Genomic DNA, 25,936 nt, shown 5'->3' on the forward strand with positions numbered 1-25,936 from the left:
AGGCCACGTGATCTATCTTCCCACGATATTCTTTGCTTAGTAGCGAAACCGGGGTGTGATGCATTATCCTGTTGGTGTTCAAACTTGGCACCATTTTTCTGGGGGGTGGGGGGGGGAGTGGGTTAGGTTAGTGGAGGTACCCCTATTGACCTTCTTCCCACCAAAATTAAACCTTGCAGTCAAAATCCACTGTCTTGGATAATGGTATGTGCGTCATCAGCTGATGTCATGGCTACCATCTTGGATGATGTCATCGCCATCATCTTGGATGATGTCACAGTCGCCATCTTGGATAAAGGTCCTTTGGGGCCATGACCCTGTTGCTCCAGTACCAAGGTCACCAGTGTGTAGAAGCCTGATGAAGATGTGTTATGAAAGCTACAGTTAGGACATTTGGATCAAGAGCCAATGTGGAGAGAGAAACTTTAAAACCATTTGCTGAACCTGTTGATTAACTCTCAGCAAAACTAGACAAGGAAGTTAGAGTTGCAGGTTCATTAACTGTCACAGTAGGACTAGAATAGACGAAACAGTCCATGTCAGTGTAGAAAAACCATATATGTAGGACAAGCAGCCTGTAGGTTTAAAAGTAAAAATATTACAGGTAGGTAATAGCGAATTTAAAAGAACATATGGACTAATGAACCTCAGTTTTCTGTATCCCACAAAACACTGAAAATTATTCACCCAAAGATTTGGAGATCTATTGTGAGATAAGGGAATTGACGAGTGTACATAGGGAAGTCGGAAACCAGCGCAGTGCGAAACATAGAACTATTATAAAACGTAGACGTGATGCTCGATACAGCATTGGCAAAGGTATTGACATTCAGTATAAAAGAGTCAGAAATCGACACATATGGCATGTTTAGTACAAAAATAGCAGTAAACTTGTAAGATCGACTATGACTGCTAATGGTATCAGCTGCTGCTGGTAAAACTGCTCAATCAAATGAGCTTAGAGATAAGAGGTATAATCAAATAATAGTTCAAGAAATGCACAAACCATCATGCCAACCAACGTTGTGGGCATCTTATGATTAAACTTTGGATAACTTATGGTAGGCTGATCTTGTAGATATGTGGGTATATTTACTTTCAAGTTATGGATTCAAGTGTATTTTAATGGGGCATTGATACATACACTAAATTCGCCTCAACATTACCCATTAAACAGAAAAAGGGATGAATATATGTCAGGATAACCTCAAAACCGCATCACAGTGGAGTTTTAAAGTAGGTATTTCAAGGCTGTGACTCAGCAGTATGGAATACATCACTAGTCAGCATTCACTGGCGAGTACTGCGGAATTTTTGAACAGAGCAAAAAATGCTCAAATGTGTATGCATTTTAATCTTCACAGTTCACACAAATGAATGGATATTCTCCCAGAAATAACCGTATAGTATAATCAAATCAAACATAGCAGAATATAAATGAGGCTAACTGATGTTGATGATAATAGACTCATGGAAACGGTGTACTGTCCTATGAAAACGTTAGATCAACGTAAAAATGTCATGTGGTTGATTTGGTCCCTTGGTTGGTTTGAAGGAAGAAAGGACCAAACTACAGTGGCATCAGTCCCTTTTTCCAAACACAAACAAGGCTCAGAGTAAAACAACTCCCAAAGCACGTTTGGGAAAGTAAAAGGGGAAAAATGAATGTGGAACCATACCTAAAAAGAAAACGAATGATACAAACAAAAAAATGGGGAAAAGTAGAAGATTGTATTAAAACCATAGAGCAAATGGTCATGGCTGGCTGATCACATGAAAAAAAGGGGATGAGCCAGTCACTCTGCAACACATTAAAATGTCCAGCCAAAAACGACTATGCGAGATGAACACACAAATGGAAGAGACAAACACCAAGACAAACAAATTCAAAGAAAGTTTGACAGTGAGTTAAAAGGGAGGGAGGGTGGAGGCCCCAGAGAGAAGGTCAAACGCCCACCCTTAGATGGTATGATAAAAACCTCTGTAATGAATAAAATGTAAAACAAAATCTGCCATTGAGGCATTGTCGCCCAACACCAATGGTAGGGTGCTGGGAAGGTTAAAAATCCACCACAGAGCGGTAAAATTGGACAGTCAAGCAAGATTTGCATGACAGTGAGAAGGGAGCTACAGAATCACCAAGATGAGTACTCACAATGAAGAAGGTAACCATGCATTAGCCACATTCAGAGCTGGCAATGACAACAGATTCCCTGTGAGTGGCTCGCATGGATGACTGCTACACATCCATCGTCTTCTTGATAGCATGGAGAAGGTAAGCCCAGTTCTAGGCTGCCATTGTGGGAGATGGACCACCGTGTTGGGGAAAAGAAGGCAGTAATTTGTACAGTGAGGCGAACTATGTATGTGGGCGGTATAATTTGCGCAATGGAGGAGCGCCAGCTTACACAAGTAGGCAAACTCCATAGTGGTGGATGGGGTCTAGTAGACTCAGTGTAGAGGGGGCTGCTGAACCATATACAACGCTCCCATAATCAATACCGAACTGTATGAGGGCTTGGTACAGCTGTAGCTGTGTACAACGATCAGCACCCCAGTTGGTGTGGCTCAGGCATTGAATAAGATTAAGGTGCCGCCAGCACTTGTCCTTAGCTGATGAAGATGGGGAAGCCAACTAAAGCGGGCGTCGAGGACGAGTCCGAGAAAGCTACATCTAGTAGTTGGTCATCAAGGGAAAGTTCTGGGTGGGGGTGGATGGTACAATGATGACAGAAGTGCATCACGCAAGCATGTTCTCAGCTGGATGTTCACTGAAACTACACCTAGTGAGACAAACCAGCAGGAAGAAGGAGAGGGTCTTAATTGTATGGTGTTGGGTGAAATTACCTTCTTGTTTGAAGATGTGGGTCATCATCAGGATCAGGACCCTGTTTGGGCCCCCATTAAACCACGTGTGTTGTCAGGAGAGCTGTCGGATGAGTATGTTGTTAAGAGTGGTATTCTCTGTAAGAGGGTGGGAGAGGCTAAGCTATGCAAGATATGTTTTCCTGTAACTTTGGTGCACCCAGTTTTTCGTTATTTTCATGATTCGTTGGTCGGTGGCCACTTGGGTACTTATAAGACTCTCCAAAAAATCAAGGAGCATTTATCTTGCCCCTCCATGAACCGGGATGTGAGAGAGATGATATCTCAAAGCCGCTGGTCTAATGAAGCCAAACCCAAGAATGCTCCTCAACCGGGTTTGTTGAGTTCTGAACGAGAATCGTGTCCTACGCACAAGCCCTTTATTGATTATTTATGACCTTTCCCTCGTACTAAGACGGGTCATTGATATGTACAAGTTATCATCGATGCGTTCTCCAGATTTACTTGGCTCCTCCCGACCCATAACGTTACCGCTGCCACCACTATTTATCATTTTACTAATATTTTCAATATTTTTGGCCCACCCAAGCAGCTTGTTAGCGATAATGCTCCTGCTTTTCTCTCATCTCCTTTCAAGGCTCTCTGTTTTCATAATGGTGTCAGGCAAATCACTATCACCCCATATTATCCCCATGGGTCTTTCGCATAGAGAGATAACCGAAATCGCAAGTCCACACTGATTATTTATCATCAGAAAACCCTTGGTAAATGGAACTCCAGTCTTCCCTTGCTTAGTTTTGCCTTTAAAACCGCCAGTCATGAAGCCTTGCGAGATACGCCCTCCTCCTTGTTCATTTCCTATCTGGTTAATTCCCCTCTTTCAAACTTATGGGGAATTCAAGATCTTATTCCAGCCGATATTGGTCCTCGTTTTATCAAGGAAAACTGGAACTGGGCCAGGTGTAATATACTCAGAGCCCATAGGAAATAATCTGAGCATTATAATAGCAATCAAAAAACCTTTAAGGGTAGGTCAGGGGATCATGTTTATGTCCGCTATTCCCCGGGGCGGCAGGTTCGTGGCGGGAATCTTAGTAAATTTACTCCTAGTTTCCTGGGGCCTTGCACTATCATGTGTTTTAGGCGAGGTAAACCTGTTGGTCAAGGAGAACAGTTCAGGTAAGCAGTATCAGGTTCACCTTAGCCAAGTTACGTTCAGGTAGCTCAGGGGTTGAATTACCCCCATTCCGCGTTACGTTTGAGGGGGTGAGATTGAGTCGTAGCTGGCTCAGGCTATGCGCTGGATTAAACCTTCGTTACGATTCTGTGTTTAGTCCGCTGCAGTTATTGCGGTTATGCTGTTATCGTCTCCTTCTGCGGGTGGCAGCAACAGTGTGTATCGATGTTCGTACCTTGGACTATCTTTGACCTGGTGCTTATATTTTCCGTCTGGGTGATGTGCGACCAGTCGGTCGGTTGGCGTGGAGCAGCGAGGAATTCTTGATGGTGCGTTGTTTGGCCAGGGCCTGCTGGCGGTCTCTATGCAGTGTCGGAGTGTGAGGCGTTCTTCCCATTTCTACGAGGACCATGGATCATCGACCCAGGACTCGAAAGTTGAGTTTCGATTTAACCTACCAGCAAGTTAAGACTGTTCACATTGTGTCGTTTGGAGTTCGTTGTCGCTGTTGGGGTATTCCCTTGAGCAACGACATGGTTTTCAAGTCAGAATATTCTAGTCACCCTCCGGTGGAGTATCACTGTATTTGGTTATTAGAATTAAAGTTCAGCAGTCGAATCTTCTGCCTTGTGACTGTTAACGTTCCGATTACCTGCTCTAGCAGTTGACGTAAATTTCTGGCAGTGTAGTTTCCTCATCATGTTGTTGCTGTCCAGCACAGTGAGTAGTTTGACTTCTCCATGTATGATTGGTTGTCGTTTTGCTCTTAAAGCCTTCAGCCGAGTTTAAAATATTGTTTCATGTTAGTCCTTTGGTTTTTAAAAATTTTAATGTTGCTGAATTTTAAGTCTTGGTCCTTCAGCCGATTTCTAGTTTGACTTGTGCGTTTAAGGCCTTCAGCCTAGTTTAAAGTACTGTTTCACATACGCCCTCTGGCATTTTTAAACTTTTAATGTTGTTAAATTTTAAGTTTGGGTCTTCAGACGCTTTTGAGTTAGAGTTCTTTTGCTCTTAAGGCTTTAAGCCTAAATTAAAGAGCTTTTTCACGTAAGGCCTTTGGTATTCTCTAAAAAAAATAATGTTATGGAGTTTTAAGTGTTAGGCCTTCAGCCGATTTGAATTTAATTTGTTTGCTTCAGCCTAACTAAAGAACTGTTTTAAGATAAGGCTTGCCTGTTAAATTTCTGATTATGGTTGCGTTTTAAGTTATTGGCCTTCAGACATTTTTAAGTTAAAGTAGCTTTGAGCCGGTAATTAAGTCCCAAGGGTTAAAGCTGTGAGTATTTTTTTTTTTTTGGGGGGGGGGGGATCTTGTAATGTTTGATCACATGATAGAGTTGTATGTTTGAGTGTAGCTGACAGCCCTTATTTTGGCCCCTTTCCACAATTTAGACTATCTGTCCTGTCCTGCGGGATTAGCAGGGCGTCTCACTATTGTCTTTGACCCCTTGTAAACGTGTCAGACGAAATGGACACCCCACCATTCTAAATTGGCATGTAGCTTTTCATCAGACTGTAACTGGAGGTTGCGTTGAAAATTAATTCCTGGCACCATATTGAGGCTTTTGTGGGGAGTGACTGAAACCGGAATATCACCCAGCTTTTCACAGGCGAGCAACATCTGGGACTGGGTTGGGGATGCCATCTGAACAAAATCGACCCATTGTGCATTTTGGACAGTGCTGGCACATTCACAAACTTATCCTCTAAGTGCTCAATAAAAACAGAGGTTTCGTTTCGAGAAAGGGGTACCCATCAGTTTTGCTGCCTAAGTAACACGGTGAGTAGGGATCCTTTCACTCTCAAGCACTATGTTGCTCCCAAAGTGTTGCTAGAGAGGGGAACGAGTTAGGATCATACTTGTCAGTGTTGTAATCAACCTTTCCTTTTTTAGAGACTGAATGGGTCATTCAGTCCCCAGCAAAAGATGACTTAGCCTGCTTCATCTCATCCATCCTGATGACACCACCGCCGATCAGGGGCTCTCCCCACAGGTGCCACCCAGCCATTGCCAAGGCCACCTGGAATGATGGGTGTTGTTGGGAGTTCTGATACCCCAGGAAGACAGTCATATACTCCTTGGCATAAGTGGGGAGTTTACAGCCGAGGCATCAGCAGTGCAATCCCTGTGTTGTCATGGGATTACCACCAAATGGGTACATGACGGCCCTGACCCAATGGACTGGCTACTGTGCTGGATATTAGGTGCAGAGGAATCCTATAGCGTCGTGGGGCCGAAAGAGGACAGGAGACGACGAAAATAGATGGCATACCCCATAAAATGTCCTCACCCAGTTTCAGGTAGAGATGCAAAGCCATGATGACAAGAGATTCAGGAGACAGAATCTAAGGGCACTATAGATAACTTGTGCACCAGGTAAGGCGTCCTTCCCCATATGGTACTCACTTCTGTGGAATTTGGAAAGTGGCAGGTCAAACCATAGAATGGGACCTTAACATATGGCGAAAATGTGTGTGACTCCTTTAAGTCGCCTCTTACGACAGGCAGGAATACCTCGAGCCTATTCTATCCCCTGGACCTGCTGGTTGAGGTGATTTGGTATTTATCTCGAAACACAAGACAGCAAATGGGAAGTCTTGCCTACCAAACTGCTCGAGTGAGATATTCGAAAAAGTGCAAAGGACAAATACCAGGACTTACATCTTAAAGGATAGATGTGGCACTGAAATTGCAGGATGCTTTTACTCAGAGGAATTGAGCTTAGAACCACATGTATTTCTCAAAGTGCACATAACAAATAGTTGAGGAAATAAGCACTAGTTAAATACCTTAGTTTTACTGCAACAGAAAACAAATGGACTGACGATGAGGATTTGCTGTATAATGGGGTGCACAGAGGACAACCAGCACAGCAGCTGAATATGCTCAAAAGGATATTTGTTATAGGAGGTGGTGGTGTTCTCGACAAACTACCAGTCGAATTACACCTTCTGTGGTATAACAACTGCTGAGCTGGTACAAAGTCTCAAAAACGTTTTCCTCATGGTGATAAGGGGATTAAACTCCTTGCTGAGGCATGTTTGGAACATGACGCTTTACATGCAGGAAATAAAGGTCTTCCAAGTCGTCATGCTGCAGACCTTATGTTAGCCTATCAAGTCAAGGTAATATGTGTGAGAAAAGATATTGTTTTAGGACAATGTAGTACAGAAATTTAGTGGCTACAACGATGCATGGTAAAAGCAAGTTGGGCATGGATGTGAATTTCAAGCAAGTCATGAACGCTGCACACCGTGCTCTGAGCATTAAGAAGAAGAAAAGTATGATGAACTAGAAGAGGCTAGGACAGATGTGTTCAAGAACTGTATCCTGCCAGCAATGTGTGCAGCGAAAAGCGCCCTGAACCATAAAGGACTGGTTAGAGCCCCAGGGTTCTACTGATACCTAAGACATCAGGAGGTGTTATCCCCTTCCTAATTCCTGCATTTCTGTCCACTCAGCTCTCTCAGCGGTAATTTCACTGGCTGGTGGTGCTGCAGCTATTGCCAGAACAGTAAAGAACGCACAGAACCCCCATGAGACATAAGTACATGATGGAAGTGGCAGCCATCAGATATGGACCAGACCGGAAACCATAAAAGGAAGCATTAGGGCTCTTCATAAATTGAAATAAGGCTCATTAGCCATCCTACCAGACCGGGTGCTTACAAATTCAAATCTTCTCAGGTTTGTTAAGAAAAAATTCAGGGTTCCTAGATTCTGTGGTGTGTTCATGCGGTATATTTTACCAAAAACTGTGTGGAATTTAAGATAATGTGGAAATGTGAAGGTAGATATTACCAGGCCCAGGAAGCAAGTGGGTGGCATATGCTAAGAAATTAGAAATCATGTCTACTAATACTACTTTGGAGAGTTGCAGCCATCAGAAGAATTGCAACGATACTTCACAAACAGAAGACGTTTGCTCTACAATCTTCATCGATACCAAGATATTAATACCTGTGTGGGCATCTGTGAATCATGTTCCCACTACTTTTCACCAAGAAGGATATATAAGGATGTGTGTTAAACATCCACTCATCAGTTGTGGTTCTGTGGAAATACAATCTGACTTTAAAATAACGATCGTCTGTATTACAGGATGTGGAGGATTGCACTGATTGTATTGGAGACGCACAGCACCATTCAGAATGTTAAGGATGTTAACAATAAACTTCATTTGGAAATTAATGATAGAAAAGAAATTTGCAGATATACAGCATGCTGCAGTGGATGACCGCTACCTATGGATTATGGCTCGGAGACACCCTGACAGCATCACTACCATGTTGAATAATGCTTTTCATGTAGCCACATGACGTTGTGCGCAATAGGCTGCATGATGCGCAACTCCACTCCCAACATCCATGCAAGGTCCATCTTTGCAGCCACAACACCATACAGCACGGTACAGATGGGCCCAACAACATGCCGAATGGACCACTCAGGATTGGCATGAGGTTCTTATCATCGATGAGTGTCGCATGTGCCTAAAACCAGATAATCGTCAGAGACGTGTTTCGAAGCAACCTGGTCAGGCTGTACGCTTTAGACATTCTGTTCAATAAGTGCAGCAAGATGGAGGTTCCCTACTGTTATGGGGTGGCATTATGTGGGGCCAACGTACATGCCACAGGTGGCCATGGAAGGCGCTGTAACAGCTATACAATATGTGAATTCCATCCCCAACCTACAGTGCATTCATATTTGCAGCATTTTGGCGAGACATTCGTCTTCATGGACGAAAATTTGCTCCCCCATCGTGCACATCTTGTGAACGACTTCCTTCAGTATAACGACATCGAGTGGCCAGCATATTCTCCAGATATGAACCTTATTGGACATGCCTGGGACAGATTGGAAAGGGCTGAATACTGACGACATAACCCATCAACCACTCTAAGGGATCTACAATGAATCGCCATTGAGGAGTGGGACAATCAGGACCAACAGTGCCTTGATGAACTTTTGGATGCTTTTCCACGACAAATACATGCATGCATCAATGCAACAGGATTTGCGACAGGGTATGAGAGGTACCGGGATGTACACCAGTCTGGACCACCACCTCCGAAGGTCTAGCTCTCTGATGGTACAACATGCAATGTGCCGTTTTCATGAACAATAAAATTGGCGGAAATGTGTTTATTTTGATCTCTATTCCAATTTTCTTTAATAGTTACGGAACTCTTGGAACTGTGGTGATGCATACATTTTTTAATGTGTTTATCTGTACTGCAGGCACACCAATAAATTCTGTGTGGCATCTGAATTAATATAGTGCGAGTACTTCTAATAATATGACATTGTAACTATGGGCACAAATTATTGGACTATCAGCCCAGTAGAGACCCAGGAAAATTCCTTTCTAAGCGTACTGCTTACATGGCAGTAATATGTATATTGTGAAATTCACAGCAGTTTCACATAGCACCTATGCTGCTCCTATCAAGTAGTCTTCAGTAATTATGTATTGTAGAGACCTGGTGTATTTCTCGGATTCTCTTGTTTTCGAGAATGGAATCTTGCTTCTGACGACTTGCATTGCTTTGTAAATATCTTAAATTGTTAATCTTGTCTGAGTTGGGTTGGGTTGATTTGAGGGAAGAGACCAAACAGCGAGGTCATTGGTCTCGTCAGATTAGGGATGATGAGGAAGGAAGTCGGCCGTGCCCTGTCAAATGAACCATCCCAGAATTTGCCTGAACGATTTAGGGAAATCACAGAAAACCTAAATCAGGAAGGCCGGACGGGGGATTGAACCGTCGTCCTCCCAGTTTGAGGCCAGTGTGCTAACCACTGCACCACCTGAATCGGTCTCTTGCTCTGATGTTAGTGGAATAGTTAGATGTAGATCGAAAATACAGTTACAAAGAATGACTGATGATTTAACATTTTGCATTTTTTATTTTAAAGAGAAGGAAAAATCATGTATCAAAGCTTTATTTAGTTCACATCACAGTCGTTTGTTGGAATGCTAGATAGGATTTCTACCATCCATTGTCGCTTGTTCACTCTTGCTAAGTCCAGCGCGGTGTTCCCTGCGTCCTCCTTTGCGTCCCTATCGGCCCCTGCTTCCAGCAGCGCCTTCGCCGCCTCTGCGTTGCCGTAGGGTGCCGCCCAGTGCAGAGGCGTCCTACCCCACTGATCCTTGGCATCGACGTCGGCCGAGGACGCCGCCAGCAGCCGCACCACTGCCGCATGGCCCTTCCATGCAGCCAAATGTAGAGGCGTCTGCCTCACATCGGTCCTGGCATCCATTTCTGCCCCATTCACGATCAGACACCTCACAATATCAGCATGTCCCTGCTTCGCTGCATAATGTAGAGCGGTCCACATGGTCCATCCTCTGTGCCCCACATCAGCACCAGCCCCGAGCAACACCTGCACTTCCTCTATTGACCCCCGTGTAGCTGACTGGAGCAGCCCCCTGCTGTTCATGTCTGCAGGAAGGGTCCTGCAAGAAACAGAGAAGTTCTCGTATTATTCTCTATATATATAATGTTTATGAGGTAAACTATAACGGCCAGTTCTAAAAACATGTCATAACAGTGAAATTAATGAATCTTCAAATTTTCCCTCTCTATCATATAATACAGAATAGTGGAAAAGTGCCTCTCAATTGAAGTACAGATATACAATTGCATCATCCTCACAAAGCTTCACTCACTCACCATAAGAAAGTCTTACATTCCATCACTCCACAAATTCAGACGTTACATTTTGCCACATAGATTCCTGATTGTGAATTCATATGAGCTCAGGATGCTATTGTTAATCAGTGTTTGCACTTCACTGAAAGAGATGATTAACGCAGACTCTACTTGTCCTCTACACTCAGCAAGTCATCCTAATACTAGCTATTGCAACTAAAAAAATCACTTATTCTCGTATTTAAATAAAATTTCCTATTGTGGGAGAAAAAATTTTGAATCTATTTACTAGAAAATTTACTGACACAGCCCCTTCAAACAGAGAAAGCTAAATCACTTAACATTTCCAGGCTGAGATGCTGTGGTCTGTACTTAAGACTCTCTCCTGATGTTTCGCCTTCGACTGCGGAAGGCATCCTCCAAGAACAATTGGCGAACTGCCCAGCAAACCTTTTAGACGAAATATTTCAGGTATGGCTATGACACTAATTCGATTCCCCTGCCGCTACACACAAACACATTTGATGGCACATGCGTCCACATGCACAGATAAACACGACTGCACAGTAACGAGCAAGCGCACATGCATTCAGCACACACACAGATACACATGCACACATGCAGTTACTCACTCTCTCTCTCTCTCTCACACACACACACACACACACACACACACACACACACATTATTAACCCATGTTCTTTCTGTGCAATGCACCAGAAAGCAGCTGAGAAGTCTGCAGTTTATGAGACAAAATTAATGCTTCGTCTACAGACCTGGAGTTAATCTAGAAGAAGGCGTTAGCGACCATAATGTCGTTGTTGGCTTCTATGTCAGTGGAAGTTACAAAAAATGTAAAGAAACAGCGTAGAGGTTTCTTGTTTGGGAATGCAAATAAAAGTGTCATTAATGAATATCTTCATAGTCAGCTCCAAGGTTTCGCCGTGGGACACAAAGACATTGAGCATCTTTGGTCAGAATTTAAAGGTACTGTCCACCACGTGCTAGAGAAGTGTGTGCCTAGCAGATATGTAGGGGAAGGAAAGGCTCCACCTTGGTACAACAAACAAATTAGGAAGTTGCTGAGAAAGCAAAGAATTTTGCACAGTCGTTTTTAACGTAGTCACTGCTCCACTGACCAACAGAAATTATGTTAAATGAAAGTAGCTGTCAAAAGATCAATGAGAGATTATTTTAACGAATTTGAAAATATTTCATCTGCAGATTCTAAAAACAATCCCAAAAAAATTTGGTCGTACGTAAAATCTATGAAGCCACAAATAATTCAATATCTTCTCTTGCTGACAGTACAGGTAATGTAGTGGATGATGGTAAACAGAAGGCCGAAATTCTAAACCTAGCTTTCAAAAGCTCGTTTCGGTAGAGGACTGCAGCACCTTTTCCCCTTTCAATTATCTAACAAACGCAATGATGGCTGTCATAGTGTTTAGTGTAGATGGGATTGTAAAACAGTTAAGATCCTTAGACGGCAGGAAGGCACTGGCCCAGACAGTATCCCTGTAAGATTATATGTTGACAATGCTACAAATATAGCACGATTGTTATTCATCATCTATCAGAGATAATAGCAACAGAGGAGCGTTACACAGTACTGGAAGAAGGCTCAGGTCATAGTAATCAATAAAGAGGGTAGAAAATCGGATGCACATAATTAATAACTAATTTCACTGACATAGATTTGTTGTAGAATCATGAACATATTTTGTGTTCACACATAATGAACTTTTTCGACTCTGAGAAGCTCATCTGCAGAAACCAGCACAGTTTTAGGAAACAGCGGTCATGCGAGACACAGCTGGACCTCTTTGTGCATGATATACGACAGGCTCTACATACCGGCTCCCAGGTTGGTGCCATATTTCTCGACTTTCGAAAGGCGTTCGACTCAGTTCCTTACTGTCGCTTGCTGCATAAAGTGCGTTGCTTTTTACTATTTACATAAACGATCTGGTTGATGGTACTGACATCGGCATTAGACTGTTTGCCGATGATGCTGTAGTTTACAGGAAAGTAGTATCACACGAAAGTTGTGAAGAAATCAGTGAGGATTTGCAAAAAATAAATGTGTGGTGTAATGACTGGCAGTTATCTCTCAGTATTAATAGGTGTGATCTACTGCTTATAACAAGGCGAAAATCCCCATTAATGTACGAGTACAAAATAAATGCCCAGTCTTCAGAAGCGGTAATATCCGTCAAGTATCTGGGTGTGACTATTTGAAATGATCTCAAATGGAATTATCAAGGAATGGTCAAGGCGGTTCCTAGATTTCAGTTTATTGGTAGAATCCTGAAACGATGCAGCCCTTCAACAGAGGAAATGGCTTACAATACGTTAGTTCGTCCAGTCTTAGAGTATTGTTCGTCTGTATGGGACCCTTATCTGTTGGGTCTGATTCAAGAGATTGAGAAGGTCCAAAGAAGAGCGGCAAGATTCGTGACTGGTACATTTAGCCACCGCTAGAGTGTTACAAATCTCATAGAAAGTTTGAAGTGAAACACCCGACGCGCTAAACGGAAGGGGCTGCTCACTAAATTTCGAAATCCGATCTTCGCCAAGGATGTAGAGCTTATATTATTACCACCAACTTTCAGATCGCTCAATGATCACCATTCAAAGATAAGGGTAATTAGGGCTTGTATCCCTCGCGCGATCGGCGAGTGGAACAGAGGGGGGGAATATGACTTTGCCCCAATTGTGCACTCCGCACACACCGCTTGGTGGTTAGCGGAGTATATACACTCCTGGAAATTGAAATAAGAACACCGTGAATTCATTGTCCCAGGAAGGGGAAACTTTATTGACACATTCCTGGGGTCAGATACATCACATGATCACACTGACAGAACCACAGGCACATAGACACAGGCAACAGAGCATGCACAATGTCGGCACTAGTGCAGTGTATATCCACCTTTCGCAGCAATGCAGGCTGCTATTCTCCCATGGAGACGATCGTAGAGATGCTGGATGTAGTCCTGTGGAACGGCTTGCCATGCCATTTCCACCTGGCACCTCAGTTGGAACAGCATTCGTGCTGGATGTGCAGACCGCGTGAGACGACGCTTCATCCAGTCCCAAACATGCTCAATGGGGGACAGATCCGGAGATCTTGCTGGCCAGGGTAGTTGACTTACACCTTCTAGAGCACGTTGGGTGGCATGGGATACATGCGGACGTGCATTGTCCTGTTGGAACAGCAAGTTCCCTTGCCGGTCTAGGAATGGTAGAACGATGGGTTCGATGACGGTTTGGATGTACCGTGCACTATTCAGTGTCCCCTCGACGATCACCAGTGGTGTACGGCCAGTGTAGGGGATCGCTCCCCACACCATGATGCCGGGTGTTGGCCCTGTGTGCCTCGGTCGTATGCAGTCCTGATTGTGGCGCTCACCTGCACGGCGCCAAACACGCATACAACCATCATTGGCACCAAGGCAGAAGCGACTCTCATCGCTGAAGACGACACGTCTCCATTCGTCCCTCCATTCACGCCTGTCGCGACACCACTGGAGGCGGGCTGCACGATGTTGGGGCGTGAGCGGAAGACGGCCTAACGGTGTGCGGGACCGTAGCCCAGCTTCATGGAGACGGTTGCGAATGGTCCTCGCCGATACCCCAGGAACAACAGTGTCCCTAATTTGCTGGGAAGTGGCGGTGCGGTCCCCTACGGCACTGCGTAGGATCCTACGGTCTTGGCGTGCATCCGTGCGTCGCTGCGGTCCGGTCCCAGGTCGACGGGCACGTGCACCTTCCGCCGACCACTGGCGACCACATCGATGTACTGTGGAGACCTCACGCCCCACGTGTTGAGCAATTCGGCGGTACGTCCACCCGGCCTCCCGCATGCCCACTATACGCCCTCGCTCAAAGTCCGTCAACTGCACATACGGTTCACGTCCACGCTGTCGCGGCATGCTACCAGTGTTAAAGACTGCGATAGAGCTCCATATGCCACGGCAAACTGGCTGACACTGACGGCGGCGGTGCACAAATGCTGCGCAGCTAGGGCCATTCGACGGCCAACACCGCGGTTCCTGGTGTGTCCGCTGTGCCGTGCGTGTGATCATTGCTTGTACAGCCCTCTCGCAGTGTCCGGAGCAAGTATGGTGGGTCTAACACACCAGTGTCAATGTGTTCTGTTTTCCATTTCCAGGAGTGTATATAAATGTAGATGTGGATGTACATTGCAATCCGAAATATTGATCCAAATAAACTCCAGTTTCCTGACACACTGTTGACCTCACAACGCTGATGTATGCCTGCACACCATTTCATTCGCATGTGACAGCATCACTATAATGTGGCTAAGATGTGCAGCAAAATTTTTTATATGTTAAAGAAAACTAAGAACAAGTAGTTTCTCTCATTCTGCCAAGTAAGATGTGACGACTGATAAAACCAATGTCCATCAGTCGATGCAGCAGTCGCCCTTTTTTCTACAAACAATAAAATCATAGAGTTCACATACTCAAAATAAACCTTAATACTCTGACAGATGTGTGAGACTCCCCTTGATGTCTCCTATGGAATGAAGAAATAGCAAATGAAAATTCTGAATTACCATAAAATCGCTAACAGCTGGTATGTGGTTTTTAGCCACGCGGGATTAGCCGAGCGGTCTTAGGCGCTGCAGTCATGGAGTGTGCAGCTGGTCCCGGCAGAGGTTCGAGTCCTCCCTCGGGCATGGGTTTGTGTGTTCGTCCTTAGGATAATTTAGGTTAAGTAGTGTGTAAGCTTAGGGACTGATGACCTCAGCAGTTAAGTCCGATAAGATTTCACACACATTTGAACCTTTTTTTTTGTGGTTTTGATGCACACAGTGCTACACTAAGCTATGACTTTGGCAAGGTAATTTCCCTTTGCCAGCTACTGGTTTGTGCATCGGTTCACGCATACCCACAGTTTGATGAGGAATTCTCGGAATAATGCCACTTAGAGAGGTTAAAGTCATGTCTAGAGATTCAAAGAGTCCAACAAAATAGAAGGGAGTGCACTTGTACACTTTGCTACAGAACAACCATGATTATCCACATTCAGACATTTAGCTATCACTACTCCTATTGTAAGGAACCTGATGCACGCTGATTAGGATTAGGGACATTGTAAGAGTCACCATATTCTTTCTATTAGTGCACATTTTATTATCAGCTGGTTGCCCCACTATCACTTCCAGTGCAAGAACTTCCCTGCTGCTGTACAACAGACTTTGTGGATGGCAGAGCTACTCGAATCCTGTATTCCCCTAGGGCAGTTATATATGCACATCTGTGCCTCAGTGTTTTTTGGCCATTTAAACGTGGAAAACACATGTCTTCAGTGGGACGAGATTCTGCGATGTGTAAGTGTTGTTTCTGGTTCCAACAGTGACGTGAAGCTGTAAAGGTGCCCTTGAGGTGCAAACTCTGGACAACATCCTGCTACATACAAGTGAGCTGTGACAGGACACGGTGTGCCAGTCAGTCTGGTGAATGGCGTTCCTGGCACTGCCGTCAGTAGGTATAACGACCGACTTGTCATCCTGACGAAATATTACGTTTCCCACATGGAAATCTATTAGTTTCTCAGGAACTACTCTGCAATTTTCCTCTACGTAACATATATATGAACTTCATTAATGGCAGTGATATACTCCTAAATACAGTCTACCTCTACATGTTACTTGCTACTCTGACACATTTTGGATTGGTTTATGTGCAATTATTAATGGGACACTACTTAAACTTATGATTTTGTTAGAAAAGTACCACCCACATTAGGTATGGACAGAAGTTTGTTATACATTATGTAATTTTAACTTTATGATTCTGGAAAGATGTTTATCACTTGTATTTTTATCTTAGTTTCCACCATTCTCAGAAGAAAATGATACAATAGTAACATGGATTTTCTCTGCCTAGTGATGACTTGGTGTTGTGTGATGCCCTTAGGTTAGTTAGGTTTAAGTAGTTCTAAGTTCTAGGGGACTGATGACCATAGATGTTAAGTCCCATAGTGCTCAGAGCCATTTGAACCATTTTATTGAGTATGATATTGTTTACAGCATTCCTTGTAAACACCTAGTATCCATGCAGTACCGTTGAATACAATCTATTTTATGATTTATCTGGCCCACATTGATCTAGATGTTTTTGCTGTGGGGTGGGAGCGGAATAAAATGACATTTGGATGTAGTACCATGGTTGTTTTGCAGTGTTTCCTTGTTTTACATGTTATTGAGCACCATTCTTTGACCACCAACATCTGTGACTAGCAACAGTATTTGGGTTCATGATAGAGTTATTATATTACAGGCAGTCTGGGAAATATCGTCATGCCGGCCGCTGTGGCCGAGTGGTTCTTTGCGTTTCAGTCCAGAACTGCGGTTCTGCTACGGTTGCAGGTTCGAATCCTGCCTTGGGCATGGATGTGTGTGATGTTCATAGGTTAGTTAGGCTTAAGTAGTTCTAATCCTAGGGGACTGATGACCTCAGATGTTAAGTCCCATAGTGCTCAGAGCCGTTTGAGCCAATACCGTCACGCCACACAAACTGAAATACCATTGCCCATGTTCTGTTCCCACATATGGTGGACAGTGGAATAATTGCTGCTAAATAATTAATTCTACTGGTGATACATGTGATCATGAAGTATACCAGTTCGACATTATCAGACACTATTGTGTCATACTCCTTCCTTGTTTCAAGTTTTTTCTTGTATTTATGCTCCCAATGAAGTGAAAGCATGGTTTTCAGTTTGGAAAAGAGTGCAAGTACGAACAGCACTGTCACGACAGCCAATGTTAATCAGGGACAAGGGTATCGTTGGGGAAGACTCATGGAAGTGTGATGGGACCGCTTTTGCACTCTTTATATGGGAATGATCTGACAGAGTAGCAACCTGCAACTAATTGTTGATGAGGCTGTAGTGTACGGGAAAGTGTACTCGTTTGATGACTGTAGAAGAATACAAGAAGAGTTAGAAAGAATTTTTGCTTGATGTGATGAATGGCAGCTAGAAAAATACGTGTTAATGAAGATTAGTAGGAAAAAATTCCTCTAATGTATAAATTTAATATAAGTGAGAATGTTTTTTGACAAAGGAACGTCTACTAAATATCTAGGCATAATGTAGCAAACTGATACGATATGAAACGAGAACGTGAGGACGTTAGTGGGGATGTCGAGTGGTCGACTTCGGTTTATTGACAGTATTATAGGAAACTGTTTCTCACTTGTAAATGTGACTATGTATAGAACACTAGCTCAACCAATTCTTGAATACTGCTCGAGTGTTTTGGATGCCCACCAGGTCATATTAAAGGAAGTCATCCAAGAAATTCATGGGTGTGTTGCTAGATTTGTTAATGGTAGTTTCCATCAACACACGAGTATTGTGGAGATGCTTCGAGAACTCATATGGCAATCCCTGAAGCGAGGAGCACACATTTTCCGCGAAACACTAAGGAAATGTAGAGATCCACTCTTTTCACCTGTCTATGTATCGGTTCTACTACTGCCAACGTACATATTGCGAAAGGATCACGAAGGAAAGCTAAGAGTAGTTATGGCTCTTATGGATGGATGTGCACAATCGTTTCTCCCTCGCTCCATTTGTGGGCACACAGGAAATGAAATGACTAATACTACTGGAACATGGTATCTATCGCTTTGCGCCATATGGTTAACAGTGGAGAATGTATATAGATGTAGATGGATGTACATGTCCACTATATGATACAAAGCACGCAGACACTCCCAAAAACTTACGTTTTTGGTATTAGGAGCATTGTACTGCCACCTGCTGCCAGGTACCCCATATCAGCGACCTCAGTAGTCATTTGACATCATGAGAGAGCAGAATGGGGCGCTCTGCAGTAGTCAAGGTCTTCGAACGTGGTTAGGTGATTTGATGTCACTTGTGTAATACGTCTGTACGCGATATTTCCACACTCCTAAACATCCCTAGGTCCACTGTTTCCGATTTGATAGTGACGTGGAAACGTGAAGGGACACGTACAGCACAAAATCATACAGGCCGACCTCGTCAAAGCTGTATCAGTATCCACTGCAAGTACTATGACAGTTGCGGGAGGTGAAAGAACTTGGATTTCACGATCGAGAGGCTGCTCATAGGCCACACATCATGCCACTAAATGCCAAACGTCACCTCGCTTGGTGTAAGGAGCGTAATCAAGGACGATTGAACAGTGGAAAAACATTGTATCGAGTGAAGAATCACGGTACTGATGTGGCGATCCGATGGCAGGGTGTGGGTACGGCGAATGCCTGGTGAATGTCATGTGCCAGCGTGTGTAGTGCCAACAGTAGAATTCGGAGACAGTGGTGTTATGGTGAGGTCGTGTTTATCATGGCGGGACTTGCCCCCCTTGTTGTTTTGCGTGGCATTATCATAGCACAGGCCTGTATTGATGTTTTAAGCACCTTCTTGCTTTCCACTGTTGAAGAGCAATTCGAGGACGGTAACTGCATCTTTCAACACGATCGATCACCTATTCGTAATGTCCAGCCTGTGGCAGAGTTGTTATACGACAATAACATCCTTGTAATCGACTGGCCTACAGAAAGTCCTGACTTTAATCCCGTAGAACACCTTTGAGATATTTTGGAACGCCGACCTCGTGCCAGGCCTCGCCGATCGACATCGATATATCTCACCAGTGTAGCACTCCGTGAAGAATGGGCTGCCATTCCGCAAGAAACCTTCCAGCACCTGATTGAACGTGGCCCTTCCGAGAATGGAAGCTGTCATCAAGGTTAAGGGTTGGCCAACACCATATTGAATTCCAGCATTACTGGTGGAGGGCGTCACGAACTTATAAGTCGTTTTCAGCCAGGTGCCCGGCTGCTTTTGATCACACTGTCTACATACCAACTCATTAGAACTACAGTGGCAATATGTCAGACCGGTTGCTGAAATTTGCAGATATATTTTGTATCTAGCATCACTCTATGAAGTTATTGAAAGAAAAATTTACTGAACAACATTATGAGTATAATGGAAGTCGTTATTCAAAAGCAATCACCAGAGGCCAAAGCACAAGTATCCCGCTGTCCCATTGTTTCACGAGCCGAATGATTTCCTGGTTCTGGACTTCCTGTGGCTGCGACAGGAGCCAGTCATACGCTGTGCCCTTCAACACATCGTCAGAACTGAAACGCTTTCAGATTTAATTTTTCTCTTTTTATTGGACCAAACACTTGGAAGTCGCAGGGCGACAATGACCGAGGTGTAGGGCAGGTGATCAAGCTGCTGCCACATGACCTTGGCTATTACATTTCGTGTGACCTTGACGACGTGTGACTTGCGTTACCGTGGCGCTGAATCACTCCCTCCTACAGCAGCCGAGGCTGTCTGTTCTGGGTGGACTTGCGTACGATACGTAGTGTCTCACAGTACACGTCCGACGGATTCGGTGAGTACCGGAACACGAACATCGAAAAAGACTGTCAACTACTCCTTGCAATTGACGGCACAGCTTTAAATTTTTTATGGGGAGGAGATGACGTTACATTCGCACCCCTGCAGGTATCACCACGTTTTCCCAAGGTGGCAGATGCATATTTCAACTGTTTGGTTATTACATCCTTTTTCTTCTTAATTAGATTAAAATGTTTGTAAAAATGGCAATGACATATCACTCCATGTTAATGTAATACTGCCGCCTTCAGAAGAAGATAGGTTTAAATCTATCGAAACCTAGGTAAAGATTACTTTATCCTTTGCAACTGGTCGGCTGTTTTTAATCTAATTACGTGGAACCGTTGCTGTTACGCAGCTATGTTTAAAATAATGAAACTTTTTCTTCTTTTCATTTGAACACTCCTCACACAAATGACAGCTTTTGTGAATTTGTGTAATTGAGTTAAGGACAACTATCTACTAGAAAGAGACGTCATGGCAGTGAACGTGTAGCTCAGAAGAATATGACTAGCTGAAAAGATTATGGAAGGGCCCTCTCTGTCCACCTGCTGTACAGAGCATGATGAAGAAATTTGTATCAACTGGAGAACTGGGCGTCGCTCTGGGAAGAGGCCGACACCACCACAGGTGGTTGATGAAATCGCTGGTCCCATGGCAGACAACGCTGCACACATTCCTAACCGTCAGGTAGTGCGTGTCTTGTGTCATGAAAATTGAACATCCAGTGGTCCACTATATGGAAGGTGCTTTGAACCATTCTCTGAGCGTCAAGTTCCTCTGTGTGGTGAACACATCACTGTTTGGTGTGCCTTCATGGCCATGTTCATCATCGGCCCATTTCTTTTTTGAATAGATTGCCGCTCAAGGACCAAAGACATGGAGTGTCACTGGCCAGCATGTCATGAACTCAGCAGTTTTCACGCAAGATGGGGCCCTAGCACACATCGCTCGTGAAGTTCACCCGCTTCTCCGAAACACGTTTGGAAACGATCAAATTATCATGCTATCGTTTCCGAATGCTTGGCCGGCACGATCACCTGATCTCACTCCCTGTAATTTCTGGTTGCGGGGCTACCTGAAGGACAGGGTTTACCAGGGGAACGTTTAGACTTGTGCTGATCTGAAGCCAAGCATTCCAAAAGCCGTAGACACCATATCTATGAACATGCTTCATTTTGCTGTTCACAATGCAATACTGTGCTTTTAGACTCTTCTGGGCACTGATGGGCACCATATTGAGCACCTTTTGCAGACATAATGGTACCAGTATGTAATGGTATGCTGTACCGTAGCAGCACATTGAAAGTGTTTTAATTCAGGTGATTTTGCGTTATTTCTCTTCTCAATATCCCTGAAATTAATGCTACCAAGTTTGGTCCTCGTACGTTCATTAATTTCTGTGCTATAACGTGTTGAACAGGGAAAGACTAATTACAACCACCCAGTACACAAGGGATTAGGGAGTCCAGGCTGTTGACACATGGTTAATGACATGTGGCCCTTTGGGTCTTGCTTAGGTAGGATAATGGCAACCGCTGGCGATAAGCGGGAAATCCGGGTTTGAGTCGCGGTCTGGTACAAATTTTCGTTGTCGTCATTCCATCATACATCTAATGGTTGTCAATATTCGCAACTGCAAATACATTTCATGTGTATCAATTACCTGCTAGGTCTATGACCAAAATGGGATTTAACTAATGGACGACAAACATTATTAACATCGTTATAATTTATGAGGCGTCCGGAGGCAGTGTTTATGGCAGAATTGTCACCAAAAATGTCACTTCGACGGAGATGACTTCTCCCAGCAATGTTACACGCAACTGACGTGGAACTACGTCTCGAAACATAAAAAGGACCCCAGGTGTCTGGCGTGAAAAGGGTACATCAGAAGAAATCTCACGAAAACAGGTTGGTGATCAACGATATGGGATATTTTCAGAAAATCAACCAAATTTTAAACGCACGTCTAAGCGACAGAAACGAAAATTAACTATCGAATAATCCCAGATCATGGAACTGGTCTAAACATTCGCCATCCGTACTAACGTCCCTATCTTCTCATTTCAGTTCACATCACTTTACGACATTGTCCCTTGATATTTAATCGACGTTGAATAACATTCTATGGTTTTGAAACGTCAAACCCAAACACCTTTAGCTATCTAAATTTTCAGTTAGTTTATTTGAGCAACCAGTTTCAGAACTACCCTTTCTCAAACAGCATCCCCATTAATACTGGGCTCTTGCATTAACACATAATTTTCTAGCTGCTATTCATCACATCAAATAAAAATTCTTTCTAAGCCCTCTTGTATATTCCTACAGGCATAATGCGATGACACTTTCCCATACACTACAGTCTCATCAACACACAGTCGCAGATTGCTGCTGTCAGATCACTTACATATAAAGAATACAAAAGCGGCCCCATCACACTTCCATGAGGCTCTCCTAACTGTAGCCTCGTCTCTGCTGAAAACTGGCAGTCGAGGTCAACACAACTGGTCGGCTCTTTTTACCCTTCTTGTACGCAAGAGTCACTGGTGCTTTATTCCAGTCCCTCGTGACTTCGATGTGGAAGAGCGATTGGCGTTAAATGCTAGTTAATTAAAGGGACAATAAAATGAAGTACTCGCTGTAAAATTCCATCCAGACCTGGCGACTTACTTGTTTTCAACTCTTTCAGCTGATTCAGTACGGTGGGAGTGGCAATAGCTACGTCCTCCATACGGGTATCTGAGTGCCTTCAAACGACAACATGTCAATATAATCTTCCTGTGTGGCTGATATCCTGTACGCAAAATTTAAAACTTTGGCTTTCATTTTCCTCTCATTTATGGGCACATCGTACTTGTCAATGAGTGACTCGATTGAAACCCTCGGTCCATATAATGATTACACTTATTCCCAACTTAAGTCATGTTCTGTGTTAGATGTTTATCCAAGGCTTGCCTGTGGAGTTTGTTGTGTGCTTCGTACGTCGATGTTGTGACATATACGTGACTTGCGACTAATTTTGGGTTGTGGACATTGCTGCGCTCTTTTCTGATCACTCTGCCATCCCTCAGCATTTTCCGAGTTATATTATTCAACCATGGTTGGGCTTTTACATCCTTATTGCATTTATAGGGACATTTACGATTTGTACAGAAACCAGATGACAGTTATAAGAGTCGAGGGGCATGAAAGGGAAGCAGTCGTTGGTAAGGGAGTGAGACAGGGTTGTAGCCTATCCCCGACATTATTCAATCTGTATATTGAGCAAGCAGTAAAGGAAACAAAAGAACAATATGAAGTAGGAATTAAAATCCATGGAGAAAAAATAAAAACTTGGAAGTTTGACGATGACATTGTAATTCCATCAGAGACAGTAAAGGACCGAGGAAGATAAGTTGAACGGAATGGAGTGTCTAGAAAGGAGGATATAAGATGAACATCAATAAAAGCGAAATAAGGATAATGGAAAGTAGTCGAATTACATCAGTGGGTGGTGAGGAAATTAGACTCGGAAATGAAATACTTAAAGTAGTAGATGAGTTTTGCTTTTTGGGGAGCAAAATTAATGATGGTCGAAGTAGAGAAGACATAAAATGTAGACCTGGCATTTACTAGGAAAGGGATTCTGAAGAAGAAAAATTCATGAACGTCGAGTATAGATTTAACTGTCAAGAAGTCTTTCCTGCAAGTATTTGTGTGGAATGTAGCCATATACATGTATAGAAGTGAAACATGGACGATAAATAGTTGAGACAAGAAGAGAGTAGTAGATTTCGAAATGTGGTGGTACAGAAGAATGCTGAAGATTAGATGGGTAGATCATGTGACTAATGCTGAGAAGAGTAATTTGTGGCTTAACTTGACTAGAAGAAGGGATCGTTGGTAGGATATGTTCTGAGGCACCAAGTGATCAGCAATTTAGTACTTGAGGGAAGCCTGGAGCGTAAAAATGGTAGAGGCAGACCAAGAGATGAATACACTAAGTTGATTCAGAAGGATGTAGGTTGCAGTAGTTACTCAGAGATGAAGAAGCTTGCACAGGATAGAGTAGCGTGGAGAGCTGCATCAAACCAGTCTCAGGACTGAAGACAACAACATCTCCCTTGCACGATTTACAGTCAGTCTATACTTTGCTCTCATTCGTCTATGTCCGCTCAATACGAACTAAATAATCTCTATTCATTATCTGAGCAGGTTGCTAACAATTGTACTAATTCATGATCTGTCCAGGTTAAACTCTCTCCATATATTTTTGATGAACTTCAGATATCATTGGCGTTGCAGTGACCTAATGATCGCAGGTATCAGTATCTCTAATGATACTGTCCATAACGTCACACCCATCTTTAGTTTCGAGGTCTAAAATTCTTTTTCAGAGCTGCTTTAGCCTGCTCTCTACTCGGTATCAGGGATGGCCGCTGCATAGGTTTCCACTACCTCCAACTGCGATTGATTCTTGAGCTTTATACACAAGTAAAAAAGTTGTGTGCCATTTATCCTGTCTGTAGTGTCCGCGCACTGAGCACCGAAAGCGGTGTTGTGGGACGAAAATATGCTGACAGTGACTTGGGTTGCGCTGGGTATGCAAACGTGGACCCAGACGTTCCAGAGTGATCGAGTGGTGGTGGGGGGGGGGTGAAGTATGGAGGCAATTCTTGACGACACTGTACTGGACCCTCATGGTAGTTGAAGGTGAAGCTGGGAGTATGTGGAGCCGCATTCGCTCCCAACAGGTGCACGGACATGACCCACTTGTCACACAGCGAGTATGACTGGCTAAGTGGACACAAGCTGCAAAATCACTTGTACTTCAGACATTCATTGCTGTGATCACCAGTTGAATCTCATTACGTTTAGAGCCGCTTCATTTTTAAAAAAAGAAAATCTGCGAATATTTTTCATCAGACTTAAGGGACTTCGCAGCTCCTTTCCATTACTTCCACAAAGAATAGCACTTCAGAATTTCGAGAAGGGACAGTAACCCTCGTTGATACAGTTCGAAAATGGCCTGCAGCACTTAGCGCCTACTCATTGGAATTTACAGTCATGGAGCATATTATCAAGTATGGGAGCATGAAGAAATTGCCAATGGGGAGAAGCTGGTGGAAGTATAGTCCCGCAAGCCGCAGCTTACAAGGAAGCCCTCAAGTGCGAGTTCGCAAATTAAATCTTTAGAAAGGCTCATTTGAAAGCATTGTGTTAACAATAGTGACTGGAAAAATATTAGCTGATAATGCCTCATCATGTGCATCAGGAGGGAGACAGGAATTGACTGGTGTGCCACAGTGACCACAGAGGTTCACACCATTACGATTTAAGGCGAACTCCTTGGAAGTTGCAAACTTTGCAGAATGTTCAGCTGGGTGTCCAGTCTCAAAGAATGCATATCGAATCATATTGGTGTAACCTGGTGATGAGAAGTGATGGACTATCATGACATGTGACCGAAAGTGAAACAGTGTGTCTAGGAGCTTATCGTGGATTTGGCTATACTTTAAGGCATAGCTGCAGACAGTGTGATAATATGTTTTACAGGCTCAGAAAAAACAAACATCCAGAAGCTGTATTTGTTCAACTTGCAATGTCGGACACTTTTCAGATTGGATACTTTGCGCTAAAGGAGTATGACTTTTATACGCAGACCAGGGGTCACACAAAAGCCAGTTATTTTGACCAGTTATTGGATAATAGCAGTGCTCATACCATAGTTGTAGTACTCTTACGCCCATTTTCCCTTTCTTGCTTGGTGTGGCGTAAATGTTCCCTGTTGCCCTTACAATATCATGCAAACGAGAAAGAATCGCAGGGGGCTTAACTCCTCCAACTTCTGACAGC

The 25,936-nt window shown here is 43.6% G+C and overlaps 1 protein-coding gene across 1 annotated transcript; it reads right to left on the bottom strand.

Annotated features, from left to right (window-relative positions):
- Positions 1–9,950: 9,950 nt before the first annotated feature.
- On the bottom strand, positions 9,951–10,445 carry LOC126108313 (GA-binding protein subunit beta-1-like). The gene has a single exon (XM_049913533.1). It carries the CDS (start codon positions 10,443–10,445, stop codon positions 9,951–9,953), a length of 495 nt encoding a protein of 164 aa, XP_049769490.1.
- Positions 10,446–25,936: the final 15,491 nt, after the last annotated feature.

This window comes from Schistocerca cancellata, chromosome 11 (genome assembly GCF_023864275.1).
Source record: "Schistocerca cancellata isolate TAMUIC-IGC-003103 chromosome 11, iqSchCanc2.1, whole genome shotgun sequence".
NCBI classification, from domain to species: domain Eukaryota; kingdom Metazoa; phylum Arthropoda; class Insecta; order Orthoptera; family Acrididae; genus Schistocerca; species Schistocerca cancellata.